General features: G+C 38.8%; 1 protein-coding gene across 5 annotated transcripts in view; it reads right to left on the minus strand.

The window, feature by feature from the left end:
- The window catches only part of OXR1 (oxidation resistance 1), a 550,243-nt gene that overhangs the window by 432,935 nt on the left and 94,052 nt on the right, over window positions 1–23,256 (minus strand). For all 5 annotated transcript variants that reach the window (XM_025001700.1, XM_059893322.1, XM_025001699.1 and 2 more), the window contains exon 2: window positions 17,412–17,682. In XM_025001700.1, the coding sequence (XP_024857468.1) occupies window positions 17,412–17,434 (23 nt within the window). In that variant the 5' untranslated portion in view covers window positions 17,435–17,682. The remainder of the gene's footprint in view (window positions 1–17,411; window positions 17,683–23,256) is intronic.

A 23,256-nucleotide genomic window follows, 5' to 3' on the forward strand; every position in this document is an offset into this window, starting at 1 on the left:
GGGACCACACTTTAAGAACCACTCCCTATTCTATAGTAATCTATTTAGTTTACTTGTGATCTTACTTAGGACTAATTTATCTCAAAGACAGTTATCGAAAATCAAACCTGTTACACAAGCCATATGGTAGATTAGAACTGCCATAGTAGAAGAATTGCTTGACTGAGAAACCTATTGACATAAGATAGTAGTGTCCTGAATGGGCCACCACTTGAGCTTGAAATACATGATGAGATTTAAACAGTGAGAGCAGATACAGAATCAGAAAGTCACAGAGAAAGTCAGGCCTCAGTAAATTAGATGAATGCAAAAGAACTAGAAGAGAGATCAATAAAGTTTTGCTCCTTGGGGCAATGAGATGACAGTCACAAGGACATCAGTGTATCTTAACCGGCCTTCAGTTCCTGAACCACATTCTCAATTTTGTGAGGCCTAGTGCTGTATCAGTGTTCCCCTGACACTTTCTTGTGTCACTGTTTCTGCAGTACAGCAAGCTGTGTGGCTGAGATGCCTATACTCATTATTCCAGAGTCATTCCTACAATAACCTGCCCCTATGAAGGGCAGACTTCAGTGGGAAGCTTTCCTCTGAAGTCCAAAGAACATATTTCCAAAAAGACCTAAGGATACAGGTTGATCTAAGGGCCAGCTCTAACAAGATGGTGCTTAATAGAGATGTGTGCCCATTATGGACTCAGAGCTCATATTTGATAACCACATGATAAAAACTGACAAAAATGAAGCAGGGCAAAATAAAGCAAAAATGAGCTCTTATAATTGCGCTTATAGGAATATACTCCCCAAAAAAGAAGATAGCGGTCCCACAATGCATGAAGCCAAGCCAAATCTGGTTTTGGTGTCCAGTTATTAGCCATACTTTCAACAGAAGCAACAGACAAGCTAAGGCATCACCAGGGTAGAGAAGAAGGAACTGTAAATTATGTAACTGAGTAATAGTTAAAGGAATCAACATGGTTCGTTTGTGAAAGGTCAAAGAAAGGCAGCAAAGGAGAAAAAGGTAACTTTTATCTAATGATCTTGGTGCTTCCCCTAATAACTGCAAACTACAAGAAAGAAAGAAAAAAGTCCCACAGTCTAAATTGGGGAAACTCAGATTATTGTACCTTCCTCTTAAAGATCTCCAGTATAGATCAGAATATAGAACATTGTATGCCATGTAGTGGATGCTCAATAAATAATCGTTAAATGAATTAGCCCAACAAAGAATGTGTGAAGTACTGAAATTAATCAGACCGTTTGGAACTCTTTCTTCCCCAAATAATCTGACTGTGGTTCCTCTTCCTCCTCATGATAACTGTTAACATATACCTTGGAATTAGTGTCCTTTAGAAGATATTTGGGAAAATGTTGTAACATAGCATATACGGTATTAGGTAAAATGATAAACTAGTAATTAGAGTAGTAGCCTTAGAGCCAAAATAGAGGGAAACTTGTAACAATAAGAAAAGCCCAAATTCATATGGGTAGCCCATGAGGCTGGGGACTCACAGGAAGAGTGTTGAGGAAAGAGTGAATTAGGATTAGTTCAGAAATCAATTCAGGATTTCTGTTGATGGGATCCACGGCTTGGGTAGTTATCCAAACTAGGTCAGTAGTTCCCACTCTTAGATTTATATAAACATAAATCTGAAAACTGAAATTGGACATCCACTTTTGGACTAAATACTTCTATTTTTATCAATTAGGGACAATGACTACTGTTTAATGTCACCTTTTCACAAAAGACCATTTTAATAAGAAATAATCACTTTGAATGAAAGAAAGAAATTTAGCAAAATTAGGCAATTATTTTTATTTTTCTCATATTGTAACAAAATGGTTCATTACTGACTGCCCCTTGTCCATGAACCCCAACTCTGTAACCAATGCCCTATGTGACCTCAAAACTTCCTTCTCAAAAACGTTCTATGATTTTAAACAAATGTCCCACCAAGGCCAGGCAATAATTTTTGATGATGTGAAAGGGCTCAAAGACAGAAAGGGCAGGAGATGACAGAACACAGCTCTGAGAAAACTTCTCCAAAGTGTAGAGGTTAAAAATCAGGATCACAGGATTGGAACAGAGCTGCCTTATTTTCTCAAATATTAGGATGGCTCCTGAATTAGCTCCAGTGAGCCAGAGCTTGAATTTAGAGCTGAAAATATATCCACAGAACTTCTCAGTGCCCGATGACAAGTGCCTGCACACATTACACACAAAATAGCCTTACGACAGTGAAATCATTCCACCTTCTATTCCAGCACTGGCCCTTTTTATAAACGAGCTCTTCCTACCAAAACTATATATGTCCTATCTATCACAGTGCCTCGGAGGGGAATAAGACTGACTACTCTGGTGAATGTTCAGCCAGTTATGAGCGCAAAGCATCTGGTGAGCACCAGGTGCCAACTAGCTGTAAGCTGACCTCATCTCTGTCCTAGCAGTTGGCTAACCAGACACACTCTAACTGAGAAGCTGAAGAGTCAGACATCTCATCATATATGCTCTGGTCACAGCTAGAGCTCCATGCTTCACCTCAATCAATCAGATTTACCCCTTGCTAAGTGGAATAAGTATTTGATATATCTGTTTTATTCTCCGAATACTTAAAATCTGAACTTGGAAAAGCTATGGAGGGATATCAAGCAAATCCTCACTTCAAGAAAATTACTTTCTCTTACTCAGTTCATGAGAACCCAGAAGTAATAAACATAATGAATGCTTTCATCATGCAGGAGAATTAATAGATGCCTTTCAAATCTTTTCACATCATCATCTTTATAGTCACTTCAAATATCTAGCTAGCTTTCCATAAAAACACTAAAGAGAATATTACAGATTGAAAAAGATCATCAAAATTTCAATGAGCCTGATTCTATGCAAATTTTGTATCTGCATATAATTTTATGACACTATAAAAACCTCAGGGAAAATGTCTAAATAAGAATGTACCCAGGGACATCACTTAGCTTGAATTTCAATTTTTTCTGTCATATTCATGAAAGCACTTTGTATCAATATTCTAAAACCAAAGAGTAGTTAACCTAATCTAATTTCTTTGTCAAATGTTGGAGTAAAACCCAATTTTCGGTTACAGCAGGAGTCCAGGAAGGTAGCGTGCATAAAGCTGAAAAGCCATCTGGAACAACAGCATCCCTCCTGTGTGAAATATACCAGTCAGAAAACATGGCGAAGTCTCAGGACTTCCACTCTGTATGGTGAGATCTCAAGCAAATGAGGGGGGCCTGGTGCGTCTGGCTCTTTAGGAATCATCTGTCAGGGGAGGTGGTTCTCTCTCTGTTACTGTGACTGTGCTGCTCTGCATCCTTAGCACAGAAGTTGTAAAATCATGCACCATTTTGCCTAAGGAGACCTAGATCAAAGGAAGATGTTCACTTGAATTCAACATGGTATCTATAATTAATAGTTTCAATTCACCAAACATCATTTATGTGACCTCTGTCAATGTGAATGTGAAAGAAGGTAACTTTACAAATTCTGGGGACTCAAAACACATTCAAAAGTTCAAGTCTAGTTATTATGAAATATACATATTTACTGTTACTTGGGAGTAGCATTATTAAGTAGCGTTGACAGATGATCTAATTGACTCTGTGCATAATAGAAAAACTTTAATGTTGTTGAACCACCAATAAAAAACTTTAATGCTATCAGATAAAGAAAATTATTAAATAATTGTTAAAAGGAAAAGGAAATCCATAAATGTCAAATATGACTAAAAAATAAATAGCAGGAAAGTGGTAGTTATAACCCTGCAGAGATACCTCCTAGACATCAAATGGTACATCCAGAAAGAAGGAAGGATTAGCCACACTTCCTTATATAGGCAGAGCCTCGCATAAATCTAGCAAAAGAAGAATCCAATAGGTTGATATTATATGCTTGTAAAGCCATTTTATTCCATTTTTGGCAATAACGTCATTTTCAAGCTTTCTCAATATATTGGATCTATAACTCCATAGTGCCTAATGAAGGTGGCAGGTGTCCATGGATGATTTCTTCTATGACCTGGATCAATATACCATTGACAATTAATACTTTGCATTGGAGCCAGTTTAAAATAACTCCCAATACACCAGAAGTTACAGAATTTTTAAATTTACGGTCCAATTAAATTAAAACACACACATAAACATACAAGATAGGAGAAGAGGGTTCAACATTGTATTTTCAACTTCAATTTTGCCAAGTAAAGACATAAAAAGTAATAACCTGATTTCTATCTATAAGCAGTACCATGAAAAAATTCATACTGTACCACCAAAAGTGTAGAAAGGCCATAATCTTAAAATAAAGATGAATTTTTCCCAAGGAAAGAACGTCTAATATTTCTATGCCAACACTCTGATCAAAACACACATTAACATTTGAATAGATGTTGTGTTTGGAGAAGGCAATGGCACCCCACTCCAGTACTCTTGTCTGGAAAATCCCATGGGAGGAGCCTGGTAGGCTGCAGTCCATGGGGTCGCTGAGGGTCGGACACGGCTGAGCGACTTCACTTTCACTGTTCACTTTCATGCATTGGAGAAGGAAATGGCAACCCACTCCAGTGTTCTTGCCTAGAGAATCCCAGGGACAGGGGAGCCTGGTGGGCTGCCGTCTATGGGGTCGCACAGAGTCGGACACGACTGAAGTGACTTAGCAGCAGCAGCAGATGTTGTGTTACATCTGGTTCCTCACTAAAACCACATATATAAACAACCAGAACAGAATAGACACTTCACTGTTTAATGCACTTTTGTGTTTATATATGGAAATCAGTCTTGAAGTTTATTTTGTAGGAAGAGATTTAAAAATAAATGTAAAATGTAAGTTGGATAATTGATAATCTAGTCTCAATGTATAAATTTACAAAAAAAACATTCATTCACCTTCTGTAAGACTCTTTAATTCAAGGTAGAATATTTCTGTAGATGAAATTTCTTCTATATTATGCCTGTAATTATTCAGATGTATCAGATTTGTTGGATTTTTAAAAAATGGATGATAAGGAGAGACAGGCTATATTCCTGAAAAAGGTTTTCCATGAATCTATTTTTCTTTCATTATTACATCTCACTAATCATATCTGTTGTACATTTATATTAAAAATATGAATTGTTTCAAAAAATTTGAAGATCACAGAGATGTCCTTTTAAGAAATCCAGTTTAGACTCCGATCTCAACCGTCAGTTCTTTCTAACACTAAAATTCATACTTTATATGAACTTTTTCCTGTAATCTGATAAGTGAGGGCAAGGTTCCCCATCATATTTAGAACGTAATCCAGTTGTTCTCATGACCTACACCCCCTGCTACCCTCACCTGCTACCCTCTCCAAGTGCAGTTTTTGGGACTCTCCTTTCTATTGGATGAAAGAAAAGTGAAAGCGCTAGACGCTCAGTCGTTTCCGACTCTTTTGGATCCCAAGGACTGTAGCCCGCCAGGCTCCTCTGTCCATGTAATTCTCCAGGCAAGAACACTGGAGTGGGTTGCCATTTCCTGCTCCAGGGGATCTTCCCAACCCAGGGATCAAACACAAGTCTCCGACATTGCAGGCAGATTCTTTACCATCTGAGCCACCAGGGAAGCCTATTGTCTCCACCAGACTAGCTTCCTTGATGATTTCTCAAACACACAAGGTCCATTTTAGTCTCAGAGCCTTTGTCCTCCTGTTTCTCTGCCTAAAATGACTTTCCTCTATGAGTTGTATATCTTATTCCCTCTTGATTTAAATGCCACCTGTCCAAGAGGCTTTTCCTGACCAATTTCCCACTCCTGCTATCACTCTATGTTTTCACACTGCTTGATTATTCTTCAAAATCTTCACCACTATCTGATATTATAAATCATATTTGTTCATCTATTTACTAGTCTTCAGCACTAGAATATAATATTAATCAGAGTAGGGACTTGTTTCATTCATTATACTATCCACAGCATTGAAAACTGTACATTGTAGGCACTCAAAATACTTGCTGAATGAAGAAGTATAGATAAATATAATTGTAAAAAAATTCTAATTTACATAAAAATAGTGCAATTAAACTATACTAATTTTGTCTCTAACTGTACAGGAACTGTTTTTATATTCCTATAAATCTCATAACAACTCATATTCTTTAGAAAAGAACACAAAACCAAGTATAAATGAATAAACCTAACTCTTACTCAGCTGATTCAAAAAGTGATTTTTCTCAATTGAGATGGAATAGTTTTAAAATCAAGCTGAACTCCACTATTCACAATAGGCAAGACACGGAAACAATCTAAAACTATCTAAATTTCCACTGACATAGAATAGTTAAAGAAGATGCAGCATTAATATACATAATGGAATACTACTAAGTCATAAAAAGGAATGAAATAATGCCCTTTGCAGCCACATGGATGGACCTAGAGATTCTCATAGTAAGAAAAGTAAGCCAGAAGAAGAAAGCCACATACCCTATGATGTTGCTTGTATGTGGAGTCTAAAACATGACACAAATCAACTTACCTATGAAAGAGAAATAGACTCACGGACACAGAACATTCTAATGGTTGCCAGGGACTGGGGAGTGGTAGAAAAGCAGTGGATTGGGAGTTTTGGATTAGAAGATGCAAACCATTATATATAAAATGGATAAACAACAAAGTCCTATTGCATAGCACAGGGACCATATTCAATATCCTATGATAAAAGCATAATGGAAAAAAAATACAGAAAAAAATCTATATATAAATAAAATTGAATCACTTGACTGCACAGCAGAAATGAATACATTATAAATCAACTATACTTCAGTAAAATAACATTTTTAAAAAGTCAAACTGAACTCTTCATAATTTTAAAATCAAGGAAAAAAAAAACAAACAAATAAAACTCAATAAGCAAACAAACATTTAAAGTCATGAGGGATATATACCAGGATAAAAAAATTATTGAAAATTTTGTACACCAATGGCAAATGATATTTAAGATTTGACAATTTAATTGTGATCATGCTCCAAATAACATTAACTTAGCCTATATAATTATTTGACTAACAAAAGTTTTTTCATAGAACATCCACTGATCTTTACCTTAATTGCTCAAGTCCCAAAATAGTTGGTGTTAGTAACTCCAGCCTTAATGATTGGAATGGACTGCTGAGTTTTACATTAAAGCCTCTACAGTCTAAGGAAACATTTCTGTCATTATTCACTGTAGTTGTTTCACAACAGAGGAAATTATGATTCCTCTGATAATGATAAAAGACATATTTTTATGTGTATTTATAAACCTGGATGATATTCAAAAGGAAGATGATACATGTGACCCATTATCATTCCCTGAGGCATACTTGATTTTACTGTTTACATTTTTCCCCGATACTGATAGTGACTTGGTGATCAATCAACTATTTCTATGACTTGTGACCAATGGCGAGTTTGAGGGCTGGTCAAAGTTACAGGTGTGGGCTTTGGTCATCAAAGAGTGAAACTAGTTGGCTCCTGTGGGAAAGGGACCAGCAACCCCAGACTCATTAACTCCACAGAAAAGCAATGCCTGCAAGCAGACCAAAACTTACCACACAATTATCTTCAAAATGTGATTCATGTCTAGTTGGCACTGGTTTTTAAGAATAAAAATAAAACATTCTGTTTCACTAATTATTTTCTTATTCCAAAGAGAAAGAATCTGAGGTAGATATATGGAGAAAAATATCCAGAAGGTTTCCTCTAAATTTTTAAAAAGCTATTTCTAAAGATACATAGTGCAAAGCCAAAAATGGTCAAGGATTCTAAAAATACAGTGTGTTTACTTAAAGTGTCAAGCCTGAATCAAGATAGCATTAATCATGTTAATGATGAAGGGATTTCTATTTCAAAGAGCATATTATGAACAAAAACACATACTGAAAATTTTCAGAATTCAGTAAATTGACTTTCATCCAAGTCATTGCACTGTAACATAAAGCATTGTGTAATTTGGGGGACACATTGAGTTTCCACTCTGGCTATTTTATCCTCTCTTATCTTTCTCTCCCAGGTGATTTTCTTGAATCTGCCTGCAACGCAAGAGATCAGGTTCAATCTCCGGGTCGGGAAGATCCACTAGGGAAGGGAATAGCAACCCACTCCAGGATTCTTGCCTGGAGAATGCCATGGACAGAGGAACCTGGAGGGCCACAGTCCACAGGGCCACAGAGAGTTAGACACAAGTGAGTGACTAACAGTTTCACACTTTCAAACTCAACTTACTTTTCTTCTATGTTCTGGATCTACTGCACAAGCTGAACATCCCCACGTACAAGAAGATTAAGTTTAGGCTCTCAAACCCACTCTTTCTTCCCAGTGCCTGACTATACTAGCCATTCATTCAACATGCACTTACCGTGCTGAGAAATACACACAGTAGATAACCAACTAAACTTTTCCTATCACTCAGAAGCTCTCGTCTCTTTTTCCAGTTTGAAGCATTACACATAAATATTTATGTATTAGCTTTTTATTTTTTCCTCTTCTCCAATATTAGGCTGATGACAATTGACTTTCAACCTTTACTGTAAAACTCAGGGTAAAAACGTTCCTTGCAATCTCTACCTATCCACATTTTCCCCTTGTGGGCTCTGATCCCTTCAAAAATAGAGACAATTCAAGTCTCCACTTTCTCTGCAACTGCAGATCCTGTCCCTGAGAGCCTACCATTTAACAATGTAAATAGGACAAGAAGTTTGCAGAAGAGTGGCTAAGGCAATTTTTGAGGAACGATCCTAATTATTCCCCTTCTCCCCCTGCCTTAGAATAAACAGGCTGCTCCGTCTCTCCAGAATATTTTTTCTCCTAAATGCAAGTGCCAAAGAATGATATAAAATGATATATTTCTTCATTACTTATTAAAGAAAAACTGAGGTAAAAATATTATAAATAATGTCAATAACCTGACAAATCAGATTTTATATCTTTCTCAATTCTAGGATTCTAACACACTGTATCTGGATAAAGATAATCCAAACTAGTTTTAATCTCCTATTAAAGCATTATTGAACTTAACAACATTCATAATAGCATTTTATACTACAGGCATATCCAATAAAGACCATTTACCACTTCTAAATTTAGTCAATATATCAGTAACTCACACAATTCAGACTTTTGTCATATTTCCAATCTATGAGCATGCGTGATAAAACAGTTTGTTGACTTTTGATAAAATTCTACAGGTCAACTATAAGAAAATACTTCTCTGACAATTATCAGCACATTTTCAATGTTTATGAGGGACTACATCTGGTGAAAGGATTAACATATATGATGAGTCCTTTTCTAAAATAAAAAGGGAGTTGAGCTGACAAGAACTTTCTCAAAAATCTCACATTTTCTCCATAACCTTGATGTCTGTCTGCAACTCCTACTGCTGCTGCTGCTAAGTCGCTTCAGTCGTGTCCGACTCTGTGCGACCCCATAGACGGCAGCCCACCAGGCTCCCCCGTCCCTGGGATTCTCCAGGCAAAAACACTGGAGTGGGTTGCCAGTTCCTTCTCCAATGCATGAAAGTAAAAAGTGAAAGTGAAGTTGCTCGTTCATCTCCGACTGTTTGCGACCCCATGAACTGCAGCCTACCAGACTCCTCCGTCCATGGGAGTTTCCAGGCAAGAGTACTGGAGTGGGTCACCATTGCCTTCTCCAGTCTGCAACTCCAGGAGCAGCAATAAGATAGAGCCTTGCCTGACTGGTGCAGTACCTCATAACCCAGTACCTTGTGATCTAGCAATATCTGATTAAATTTCATCTCAAGAGAAGTACTTACAAAAGTAAAATTAAAAAAATATATTAAACATATGAAATTCCAACCAGCCTGGGTAAAATAAATAACACTACTGCCAAGAATCCGCCTCCAATGTGGGAGACCTGGGTTTGATCCCTGGGTTGGGAAGATCCCCTGGAGGACGGCATAGTAACCCACTCCAGTATTCTTGCCTGGAGAATCCTCATGGACTGTAGCTGACCAGGCTGCATCCATGGGGTCTCAAAGAGTCAGACATGACTGAGCAACTAAGCACAACAATGCCATACAACCTCACCAGCCTTTACATGTGATGGTGTCACTTTATATCCATCAAAGAGAGAGACGACTTCAGAAACTGTTCAGTGAAAACAGAAGATACCCAAAGATCATGCATGGTTTGAGTCCATTTTTCGAAAAAGATGTGAGTGTATGTAGGAAAGACTATATCTCAGCATTTATAACAGTGGCTTTCTAGGAATGGTAGGATTCAGTTCACTTTTAATTTCTGCTTTGTAATTTTCTATAGTGTTTGACTGTAATTAGCCTATTTCTTTATATTTACAAATAAATGCAAGAGGTGCGTTTGTATTTCTGAAAACTAAGCCACTTATTTCCAAGCAGAAAAAATAAATCTCTATTTTGATTTTCAAAACACCTTGGACATCCTCTTAGAGCATGTATCACATTAAGTCAGTTATTTGATCACAGTCATCCCTCAGTATCTCTGGGGGATTGGTTCCAGGACCTGCCAAGGATACCAAAATCCAGTGCACTCAAGTCTCACAGTGGTCCGTACACCTGGAGTTTGTGCATCTGCATATATAGAAGGCCAAAATATTTAGTGAAAAAAATCTGCATATAAGTGAACCTGAGAAGTTCAACAGTACATGAACCATGAATTTCCAGATGTTCAAGCTGGATTTAGAAAAGGTAGAGGAACCAGAGATCAAATTGCCATCATCCACTGGATCACAGAAAAAGCAAGAGAGTTCCAGAAAAACGTCTGCTTCTGTTTTATTGACTACACCAAAAGCCTTTGACTGTGTGGATCACAACAAACTGTGGAGAATTCTTCAAGACATGGGAATACCAGACCACCTGACCTGCCTCCTGAGAAATCTGTATGCAGGTTGAGAAGCAACAGTTAGAACTGGCCATGGAACAACAGACTGGTTCCAAATCAGGACAAGAGTACGTCAAGGCTGTATATTGTCACCCTGCTTATTTAACTTATATGCAAAGTACATAATGAGAAATGCTGGACTGGAGGAAGCACAAGCTGGAATCAAGATTGCCGGGAAAAATATCAATAACCTTAGATATGCAGATGACACCACACTTCTGGCAGAAAGTGAAGAGGAATTAAAAAGCCTCTTGATGAAAGTGAAAGAGGAGAGTAAAAAAGCTGGCTTAAAGCTCAACATTCAGAAAACTAAGATCATGGCATCTAGTCCCATCACTTCATGACAAATAGATGGGAAAACAGTGGAAACAGTGAGAGACTTCATTTTCTTGGGCTCCAAAATCACTGCAGATGGTGGCTGCAGCCATGAAATTAAAAGACGCTTGCTCCTTGGAAGAAAAGCTATGACCAACCTAGACAGGATGTTAAAAAGCAGAGACATTACTTTGCCAACAAAGGTCTGTCTAGTCAAAGCTATGGTTTTTTCAGTGGTCATGTACAGATGAGAGATAGACTATAAAAAAAAACTGAGTGCCAAAGAATTGATGCTTTTGAACTGTGGTGTTAGAGAAGACTCTTGAGAGTCTCTTGGACTGCAAGAAGATCCAACCAGTCCATCCTAAAGGAAATCAGTCCTGAATATTCACTGGAAGGACTGACGCTGAAGCTGAAACTCAAATACCCTGGCCACCTGATGCGAAGAAACGACTCATTGGAAAAGACCCTCATGCTGGGGAAGTTTGAAGGCAGGAGGAGAAGGGGACAACAGAGCATGAGATGGTTGGGTGACATCACTGCCTGATGGACATGAGTTTGATCAAGCTCTGGGAGTTGGTGGCGGACAGGGAAGCCTGGTGTGCTATAGTCCATGGGGTCGAAAAGAGTCAGACACAGCTGAGCAACTGAACTGGGCAGCTGAAACCTGAACCTGTGCTGTTCTAGGGTCAACCTCAGTTAGTTTTCCTGGCCAAACGCTAAGCTCCTCTAAGACCAGTGATTGCTTTTTACCAGCACTTCCCTGTGTTTAACACAGAGCACAGCACGTGACACATAACAGGTGCTCAGCAGATTCTGACTGCCTATATAGCTTGTCACTTTCACCCACTGCCCTCTAGCCTCCACTATCTGGCTCTAGATGAATTACCTTTACCTCTGCCAGATGTCATAAAGTCTTTAAGATAACATGGGACAAAGACTCCAATGTGTAGGCATTTACACACTTGAAACGTACTTTGGGGTAAAATAGGTGTCATTTGGCAAAGTTAGCTGAGCCACTACTGGAATCGCTCTTCTGGCCCATGTATGCACAGCAACAAGAAAATAATGGAAGCTGAGAGTGCAAGAGAGCTGGGGGAGTAGAAAGTATCAGACTTAGTAGTGGAGGGTCATTATGAGATGGACAGCTGGAGAGCCACATCAGCTGAATTATAGCAAAGGGCTGGTATCTTTCTGTTGTGCTTCTTTTGTATCCTGCTGAAAACCAGGCAATTTCTAGCCTGCTGCTGCTGCTGCTAAGTAGCTTCAGTGGTGTCCGACTCTGTGCAACCCCAGAGACGGCAGCCCACCAGGCTCCCCCGTCCCTAGGATTCTCCAGGCAAGAACACTGGAGTGGGTTGCCATTTCCTTCTCCAAATTTCTAGCCTATAACATAACAAATAGAACTAAGGTTTACATTTAGTAGTTTAGGTAGCTAATTCTACAGAATTTTGAAAATTCAACTAAGTTTCTTCCAGCAACAACCTCCTTACCACCCCTTGGAAATTAGGGGGCTTAATCCCTGACCCCACATCGTACCTTCCAAACGACTGCTAATGCCTGCTAGTGCTCCTGGTCCACACACTCCCTTCCTTCCTGGAGAGCCTCTAGGATATCTCTACAGACAAAATTAAGGGGAACATTCTGGTTGGAGATGGGGACTAGGGCACTTGGCTTGAAGCCACAAGCACAGAGCTAGGATACTCTTTTGACACTGATGGTTTTGGGTTTTACTTGGGTAGTTGAGTGGTTAGCAGCATCAAATGGCTGTCCACCTTCACTTCCTAACTTTGCTACTTAGTGACTGTATCATACTGGGCCATTTACTTAACTTTCTGCACCTCACTTTTCCATCTGTAAAAATGTAAATAGCAATATTACATTCCTAAGATGGTTGCTGGGAGGAGCATGCGGACAAAGTATTTTTTTTTAAAGTGCCTAGTACATGGTAACTGCCATGTAAATGTTCATTCTTGATAATATTTACTTAGATTGCATATTGTAAACATTATATGCTTAAAAACATTACATATATGTACATATAAAGTATTTATATATGTTATATATGTATATATATACACACACATATATCTACACATTTTTAAAAAATATTTTTGAAAGGAGGAATCCAGGATGATTATCAGAAAAGGAAGCACTGAAAGTCCTTCCAAGCACCCCTCAGCATTGTACCATTTCCCTCTTTGTGCTACAGACATAGGGCCCTTTTTCAATTCTTCCTGCCTCCTCATGTCTCTTGCTAATTATCTCAGCTACCAGCAACCATTCTTCCCCTCAGATCATAGCTTGACACCTCTCACCTGTCCATGGATGCCTGCAATTGATTCTGTACATCCCTCTGTCTCGGTCTCAACCAGTGTCAACTCCATCATTGCCTCCCTCTGGTAATTATTTACTAAAGACAAGAAGAGGATTCATGAAACATCTGTTGTATGTCCCTGTGTGACTTGTAATCGATTCCCACCACTCTTTGACACTGCATAAAACTGAAAGTATTAGTCGCTCAGTTGTGTCCAACTCTTTGAGACCCCTGCCTATAGCCCGCCAGGCTCCTCTGTCCATGGAATTCTCCAAGCAAGAAAACTGGAGTGGGTTGCCATTTCCTTCTCCAAGGGATCTTCCCAATCCAGGGATCAAGTCTAGGTCTCCTGTACTGCAGGCAGATTCTTTACTGCCTGAGTCACCAGGGAAGCCCTAACACTGCATAGTCTCTCAGAAACTTGTAACCTTCCTAGATTGTATTTCTCTTTGAGATTCTGCATGAAAGAGTCAAATTATTTTACTTTTTTTTTCAAAGATCACACACATAACTTCTAGAGAAAGTAATCATTTCAATTTTAACATGTAAAAAGATATTTTTCTTATACTTGTATTTCAAAGCTAGGAGTATTGCTTGGATAGTTGTAAACATGAATGTAAGTATCTTAACCTATATTTTCTAAATCCTAGGTTACATGTAGGGAACAGAATTAGGCATCCCTTCTCCCATTAATCCTCAAAGTAAAATTTTAAAATCAACACATGGTTATGGTTAGGTGTGCATAACATCTTAGTAGGCAGATCAAACTGACTGAAGGAAGTTTTGGCTATAAGCCCAGTGCTAATATTAATGAGAAAGTCAACCGAAGGAGAGTCCAGCAGACCTGGAACAGAAGAATCAGAGTGATGAACACTGACAGTGTTACTGTAACTCCTAGCCATGAAGAAGCTGCCCTGGGAAACAGATGGTGGTGTCTGGCAGACACATCCCTTAGTGTCGGGCACGCCAACTCTGTTTCCTTCGAACACTGGAAGCGTGTAACTCTCCTTTCCGTGATGATGTGACCTCAGCCAAACTTCTGATTTAGGTTCCCAGATAGTTTTCTACAACAGTTAAGAGGGTGCATTCCTCAGGCCAAAGCAAGCAGTCTGCACACTTAAAAGTAATACACATATCTTATTTTCAATTAGTAGTCTTGGCATTATTTTCCAATGGCAGTCAATATTTTCATGTCTTAGTTTCTGGATTTCAAAACAGAGAGCCAGACCCTATTTCACTAAATTAATGTAGCTCTGAGAGAAATTTCCATAGAGAATTGATGAGTTACTATGCATCTATATATATTTAAATATTTATAAGATAATATTCCCCAAATTGTAGATTAGAAATGTTAGGACATATGGATGATTTACAAAGGTTAATGTGAAAAAGAAGACTAATGATTTCTAAACTGGGTGTAGGGACTTCCCTGGTGGTCTGTGCTTTCCAAGGCCAGGGGTGCAGATTTGATTCCTGGTTAGGGAACTGAGATCCCATGTGCCATGGGGTGTGGCCAGCAAGAATAAATAAATAAAGAAACCGGGTACAAGTGAAATAAATCAGTGATTCGTTTTGTACCTCTTAGATTTCCTTTTCATACTGCTTTCTTACCAGTATGTGAGGAGCCCAAATTCTAAGAGGCAGAATGGAAGTACCAAATTGCACATAATTGTATGAAGGGGTGACACTGGTGAAACAAGTTAAGAGTTTACTGTAAGATCTAACACGGAACACCTGTTGTAGCCGGAATTATGAGTATTTTCACATGAAAATATCCAAGAACTGTTTCTGTAAAATTTGAACTTTTAACATGGAAAGAATTCCAACAAATTTCAGACATATGAATTCTATAAGATACCCTCACAATTTTAAATGCCCTTTTCAAATAAAAACATTAATTTGCCATTGAATTACCTACTTTGCATTTTTCCCACTCATTCACACAGCATACATTTCTAGAACATCCGCTAAATTCTAAGAGCCATGCTGGACAATTGGACTGGAACCACAGGACACCATCTCCCTGTTGGTGAGGAGTTCGCTGTGTTTTGGATGGCCCCCAGTCAAAACACTAGCTCACATCAAGGCATCTGTTAACTGAGGGACAAACCAAGGACAGGCTCCAATGTCAGTCTCCTCCTGACTCAGCAAAGCAGGCCACACCACAGCCTGTCTTGAGATAAGATAATTATATCTGTGTTTTAATCTCCCTCTCCCTTTCCTGCTTCTTGTTCATCTTCTATTTGCCCAACCTCACCTCCTTTTTCTCCCCTCCACCCCACACCTCTTACTTCTCCCCTTTCTCTGTCCCCTTCCCTTCCTCCTCCTCTTTTTCTTTGGCATTCAATTTTTGTTTTGAGGATTCAACTCCAACACACATGTCTGCCAGGTGGTATAATTCTTTTTTTTTTTTTTTTTTAATGTGGATTTATTTATTGGCTCTGCTGGTCCTTGTTGCTGTGTGCGGGGTTTCTCTAATTGTAAGAAAGCTCCAGCTCTGCATGAGCTTCTTACTGCAGTGGCTTCTTTTGTTGCTGAGCATGGGCTCTAGGCACATGGGCTCCGGTTCTAGAGTGAAGGATCAGTGGGTGTGGCACATGGCTTAAGGGGTGCCCCACAACATATGGGAAATTCCTAGAACAGGGGTCAAACTGGTATCACCTGGATTACAACATGTATTCCTAAGCCTTGAAGCACCAGAGAAGCCACCGGGATGTAATTCTTTTAAAAAGATGTGTCCTTAATATCTCCTAGGGGTTTGAAGGGGTTCACAAGCTTTCCAGAAATTGTTTACTTTTTAAATTTTAATGATAATTTTATTTTCATCAGAATATAAAAGTAAACATTTTTTAGAAATAATTTACCCCTGAAATACTTTTTCATTTATTCTTACAGAATATATTTCAGCTTCAATTTTTTTTTAATTGAAATACTTAGCACCTAATAGGGATCAAAGAATACATTCTAAGGCATCCATAAAAATAAGCCCTTCAGAAACACAACTCTAAACAAATGATCCTATGCTCTGCCTAAAGAAACTGCTTACTTAACTAAAAACAAATGCACACAGTTAAACCACAGAAACTCATCTTTAATCTGAGGCTATCTATGTTGCCAGCACAAATTGAAGACAAGGATGAGATAGGCTCAAGGAAACAGAAAAGATTACCAGATTTTTCTGACATCCACATACTGAATACTGTGAATTTGTATAGTATCACTTATCCAGCTCTTAATCTACAGAAAAAACCCAAAGTTCAGTAAAATGCCATCAAATTCATCCATGCCAGTACTGCTCTTCATTGCCATAAAAGTTGTTGATTATTTGCCAGAAAAACATCTTCATGATTTTTAAAAACCACAAACAGCTTTTAAATGAAGTATAAGTCAAAGATTATTCTGAATGTCAGCTATTTAGAGACATGAATCTATTTAAAAAGTTTCTTTTTAAGTTCCATTTAGTTTAATTTGGTTAGATCTATTTAAAAGGAAGGCCTGAAGGAAAGTATTGATGAGAAAATGTCTATCCCACCCTTAGAGGCACCTTTACAGCTTATGAGACCTGAATCTGCGAATATGATAGCAGAGAGGAACACTGAAAGCTGGTTTTATTCCCACCCTTCTCTTCCCCTAAGTGTGAGAGAAAGAACGGCACTGGATGTTATTGGAGTTCAGTGGCAGGCTTGAACCCTTCCCAGAGTCCCCAGATCCCCTGGTGCTGAACGTGTCAAAGCTTAATTCCAGGTTGCTTCCTTCACCCTAGTATAGGACAACAATCTCTTGAATATAGGACAACAATTTTTAAGTTCTCTCCCTCTTTGAGTTCTGACCACAGAACTTATAAAATGTTGTTTCATGATATATATATATTTGAATAAGTTAGGAAGTCATTCACTTACCATGATAAATTAGTTACAGACATTGCAGTAATTTCTGGAGGAGTCTTGTGGCACAGTCTTCTCTTGGTTTCAAAGTAGGGAATGAGTAGGTCAAGTAGGAGACTGGTGGGCTGCCGTCTATGGGGTCGCACAGAGTTGGACACGACTGGATCGACTTAGCAGCAGCAGCAGCAGCAGCAGCAGCAGGTCAAGTAGACAAGACCGTCAGGAATTTTAGCTTTGCTACCACAATGATGCACAAACCACTTATTTACTCACACTTTGAGAAAACCTGGAAAGAAAAGGAAGAAAACAGTATCTTTAGTACCTAGTTCAAATGTTAAGATACTCATAAACCAAAGAAAATTAAACCAAGTTTATGATAAACTGAATGCTTTTTCTGGCAAATACAGTGAGTGAAAGATTAATAAACTGTCAATTCTCTGAAGCAGAAAATACAGAGGGAACAGACTGTATTTTAGAGGCACTGAATTTTTTTCCCATTAGGGTCAATCAATTATGTGCTTCAAATCAGTTTTATACACTTGTGATAAAAAAGATCAAGATACTGATTAGCTCATAGCAGATACTGAAAAAAGGAGTTCCTTGGCACAAATTGTTGTTATATCCAAAGTTTTAGTAAACAATCATTCATTACTACGTCTGAACAAATAAGAATTTATACTGAGTAACACATGGGAGACAACCAGCATGTTTTTAGGTAACAAACATTTCCACACATTTTTTAGAGCATTTACTGTGTACAGTGTTCTATGATTTCAAACCAAAATTTTCTTAGGGTACAATTAACTCCATGGTACTACATTAGGCTCTTTCATTAGTTCAGGTCATAAATCTGTTGACATTCATTGAACATATAATATGTATGTTTAGGCTATCTTAGGTAGAGCTCTTGGAGAAGAGTTACTTGGAGAAGGCAATGGCAACCCACTCCAGTACTCTTGCCTGGAAAATCCCATGGACTGAGGAGCCTGGTAGGCTGCAATCCATGGGGTCACTAAGAGTCAGACGCAACTGAGCAACTTCACTTTGACTTTCCACTTTCATGCATTGGAGAAGGAAATGGCAACCCACTCCAGTATTCTTGCCTAGAGAATCCCAGGGATGGGGGAGCCTGGTGGGCTGCCATCTATGGGGTTGTACAGGGTTGGACATGACTGAAGCGACTTAGCAGCAGCAGGTAGAGCTCAGGAATAAAGACAAATGGCACATGAATAAAACATTGTCTCTGCCATCAAAAATATTTAATATAAAAAAGATAATTATAATAAAATAGGGCAAGAAAAATTTACACAGAGTGTATGGGAATACAGAAGAGGGGCTTCTAGCCCACTACTAAGAGATTTTTGAAAAGATTTCTAAGGAAAATATGTCCCATACTAATACCATCAAATCTCGTTGCAAGTTTCAAAAAAAAAAAAAAATTAAAGTGACAGAATAGACAGAGTTTGTCCCTTTCTCATAGAAACCAATCTTGAGTCTTAAGAAGACAAGATGGATATGGCAACTTCATGGACACCAGGTATGCAGGCTCCTTTTTCATTTCACCATTCTCAACAGATGGTCCCCATCATGCTTTAACTGGCTGCTGACTCTAGGGAGAGTGTCTGGGCCCAGCTGGCAGAAAAGAGGAAGAGGGAAAGAAGGATGCATCCTAAGATTTACACATGAAATTTCAACTTGCATTTAATTGGCTGGAATGTAGTCACATGACCATTCCTAGTCTAAGGGAGACTAGAAAATGCAACCATTATTCTGGACAATCCTCTGTTTAGTCACAAATCAAGGTGTCTATGAGAAAGCAAGTGGGGTGGGCAGAGTGGGCCTTGAGAGAAAACTAGTACTATCTGCCATCATGTTTGAGACTCTGTGATCTTTACCCCCAATATTTTATGATGTATGCCAAAGCCTTTGACTGTGTGGATCACAATAAACTGTGGGAAATTCTGAAAGAGATGGGAATACCAGACCACTTGATCTGCCTCTTGAGAAACCTGTACACAGGTCAGGAAGCAACAGTTAGAACTGGACATGGAACAACAGACTGGTTCCAAATAGGAAAAGGAGTGTACATCAAGGCTGTGTATTGTCACCCTGCTTATTTAACTTATATGCAGAGTACATCATGAGAAACGCTGGACTGGATGAAGCACAAGCTGGAATCAAGATTGCCGGGAGAAATATCAATCACCTCAGATATCCAGATGACACCACCCTTAGGGCAGAAAGTGAAGAAGAACTAAAGAGCCTCTTGATGAAAGTGAAAGAGGAGAGTGAAAAAGTTGGCTTAAAGTTCAACATTCAGAAAACAAAGATCATGGCATCTGGTCCCATCACTTCATGGCAAATAGATGGGGAAACAGTGGAAACAGTGGCTGACTTTATTTGGGGGGGCTCCAAAATCACTGTGGATGGTGATTGCAGCCATGAAATTAAAAGATGCTTACTCCTTGGAAGGAAAGTTATGACCAACCTAGACACTATATTAAAAAGCAGAGACATTACTTTGCCAACAAAGGTCCATCTAGTCAAGGCTATGGTTTTTCCAGTAGTCATGTATGGATGTGACAGTTGGACTATAAAAAAAGCTGAGTGCTGAAGAATTGATGCTTTTGAACTGTGGTGCTGGAGAAGACTCTTGAGAGTCCCTTGGACTGCAAAGAGATCAACCAGTCCATCCTAAAGGAGATCAGTCCTGGGTGTTCATTGGAAGGACTGATGTTGAAGCTGAAACTCCAATACTTTGACCACCTGATGTGAACAGCTGACTCATTTGAAAAGGCCCTCATGCTGGGAAAGATTGAGGGTAGGAGGAGAAGGGGACGATGGAGGATGAGATGGTTGGATGGCATCACCGACACAATGGACATGGGTTTGGGTGGACTCCAGGAGTTGGTGATGGACAGGGAGGCCCGGTGTGCTGCAGTTCATGGGGTCACAAAGAGTCAGACACGACTGAGCTGACTGAACTTAACTGCAAAGTGGCAAAAATGGGACAGAGGGGAAGTGGAAATGATCCATGTTCATGGGTAATTTTACATATTTTATATATAATTTTAAATATCAAGCTTCCTCAGTTTTCTTAAATCATTCATAGAATCAATAAAATGTTTTCTGTGCCCTACTATTTACCAAGCCTTAACTAAGGACACAAAGATTAAGAAAATACAGTCTTTGCTCAGAAAGAGTTCATTGTCTAACAGAGAAACCATCATATAAAAAGTAAGATAAAATATACTCTAAAAATTGCTCTATAGCGGAATAGAGAAAGTACCATAATTCTAACATTCTAATTGTAAGAGATTCTGACTACCAGCAGAGTAAGCAGCTGGCAAGTCTATATCCTAAATCATCTTACATGCCAAGAAGGTTTTAAGTACATCCTGCCCATTGTTAATTGTTAATTGTTAATTGTTAAAATATATGGGGGCTTATATGGGTCACAAAGAGTCAGACACGACTGAGCGACTGAACTAAACTGAACTATGTTTACTAAGGATACAAGAACTTGACATTCTCCTCCTCAAACTGGTAACTGCAAATGCTCATAATTATATTCACTGAGTCTTATCAAGGGTTTGGTTATTGCCCCCTCCTCTCCCCCAAAAATGTATGTAATACTGTCTGACACAATTCATCCTTCTAGAAATTCTTAATTCTATCTTTAGAGAGACGTAATATATCTGGATGTTATTATTTTAATACATAACTAAATTATGCTTACTGAATTATACTTTGGAGTTTTGCCAAGAGTTTGTACTGAGGGACATCATTAAAGAAAATAATGAGTAAACAAGCAAAAATCAGGCCTGTGAAATCAGCTATTAGGTTCAGTGAAATATTAGTCAGCACAAAAATACTACCCTTGTAAGCATTCAGTGGAAAAATGTGTCAGAACGCCAGGAAAACTAATCTTCTAAATTTCTGGTTTCTGTCAATATGGTTTGCCTGATCTCTATTCAATAATGCAGAGAAATAGAGGAAACCAAGAGAATGGTTAAGACTAGAAATCTCTTCAAGAAACTTGGAGATATAAAGGGAACATTTTGTGCAAGGATGGGCAAGATAAAGGACAGAAATGGTAAGGATCTAACAGAAGCAGAAGAGATAAAGAAGTGACAAGAATGCACATCGGAACTACACAGGAAGGTCTTCATGACCCAGATAACCACAATAGCGAGGTCACTCACCTAGAACCAGATATTCGGTAGTGTGAAGTGAAGTGGGCCTTAGGAAGCATCACTACAAACAAAGCCAGTAGAGGTGATAGAATTCCAGCTGAGCTATTTCAAATCCTAAAAGATAATGCTGCTAAAGTGCTGCCCTAAAAATGTCAGAGAACTTGGAGAACTCAGTGGCCACAGGACTGGCAAAGTTAGTTTTCATTCCAATCCCAAAGAAGGGAAATACCAAAGAATGTTCAAATTACTGTATGATTGCTCTTGTTTCACATGCTAGTAAAATGATGCTCAAAATCCTTCAAGCTAGGCTTTAGCAGTACCTGAATCAAGAACTCCCAGATGTACAAGGTGGGTTTCAAAGAGGCAGAGGAACTGGAGATCAAATTATCAATATCCTTTGGATCATAGAAAAAGCAATAGAGTTCCAGAAAAACATCTACTTCTGCTTCACTGACTATGCCAAAATATTTGTGTGGATCAAAACAAACTGTGAAAAATTCTTCAAGAGATGAGAATATCAGACTACTTTACCTGTCTCCTGAGAAATCTATATAAAAGTCAAGAGGCAACAGTTGGAACTGGACATGGAACAATAGACTGGTTCCAAATCAGGAAAGGAGTACGTCAAGGCTATACATTGTTATCCTGCTTGCTTAACTTATTTGCAGAGTACATCATGCGAAATGCCAGCCTGGATGAATCACAAGCTGGAATTAAGATTGCAGGGGAAAATATCAACAATCTCAGGTATGCAGATGATAACACTAATCACAGAAATTGAAGCAAAAATAAATATCCTCTTAGGACGGTGAAAAGGACAATGAAAAAGCTGGCTTAAAACTCAACATTCAAAAAGTTAAGATCATGGCATGCAGTCCCATCATGGCAAATAGGGAAAAAGTGGAAGCAGTGACAGATTTTATTTTCTTGGTCTCCAAAATCACTGCAGACAGTGACTACAGGCAATTAAAAGACACTTGCTTCTTGGAAGGAAAGCTATGAAAAACCTAGATAGCATATTAAAAATTAGAGACCATCACTTTGCCCACAAAGGTCTGTATAGTTAAAGCTATTTTTTTTTTTTTCCCGCTTCCCTCATAGCTCAGTTGTTAAATTATCTGCTTGCAATGCAGGAGACCCGGGTTCAATACCCGGGTCAGGAAGATCCCCTGGAGAAGGAAATGGCAACCCACTCCAGTATTCTTGCCTGGAGAATCCCATGGACAGAGGAACCTGGCAGGCTAGAGTCCATGGGATCGCAAGAGTCGGACATGACTTATCAACTAAATCACCATGTTTTTTTCAGTAGTCACGTACGGATGTGAGAGTTAGACCAGAAAGAAAGCTGAGTGCCAAAGAACTGATGCTTTCAAACTGTAGTGCTGGAGAAGACTCATGAGAGTCCCTTGGACTGCAAGGAAATTAAACCAGTGAATCCTAAAGGAAATCAACGCTGAATATTTATTGGAAGAATTGATGCTGAAGTTCCAATATTTTGGCTACCTGATGCAGAGAGCTGACTCATTGGAAAAGACCCTGATGCTGGGAAAGGTTGAAAGCAAAAGGAGAATGGACCGGCAGAGGATGAGATGATTAGATAGCAACACCGACTCAATGGACCTGAATTTGAGCAAACTCTGGGAGATAGTGGAAGACAGAGAAGC

Source organism: Bos taurus, chromosome 14 (assembly GCF_002263795.3).
Source record: "Bos taurus isolate L1 Dominette 01449 registration number 42190680 breed Hereford chromosome 14, ARS-UCD2.0, whole genome shotgun sequence".
Taxonomy (NCBI): Eukaryota; Metazoa; Chordata; class Mammalia; order Artiodactyla; family Bovidae; genus Bos; species Bos taurus.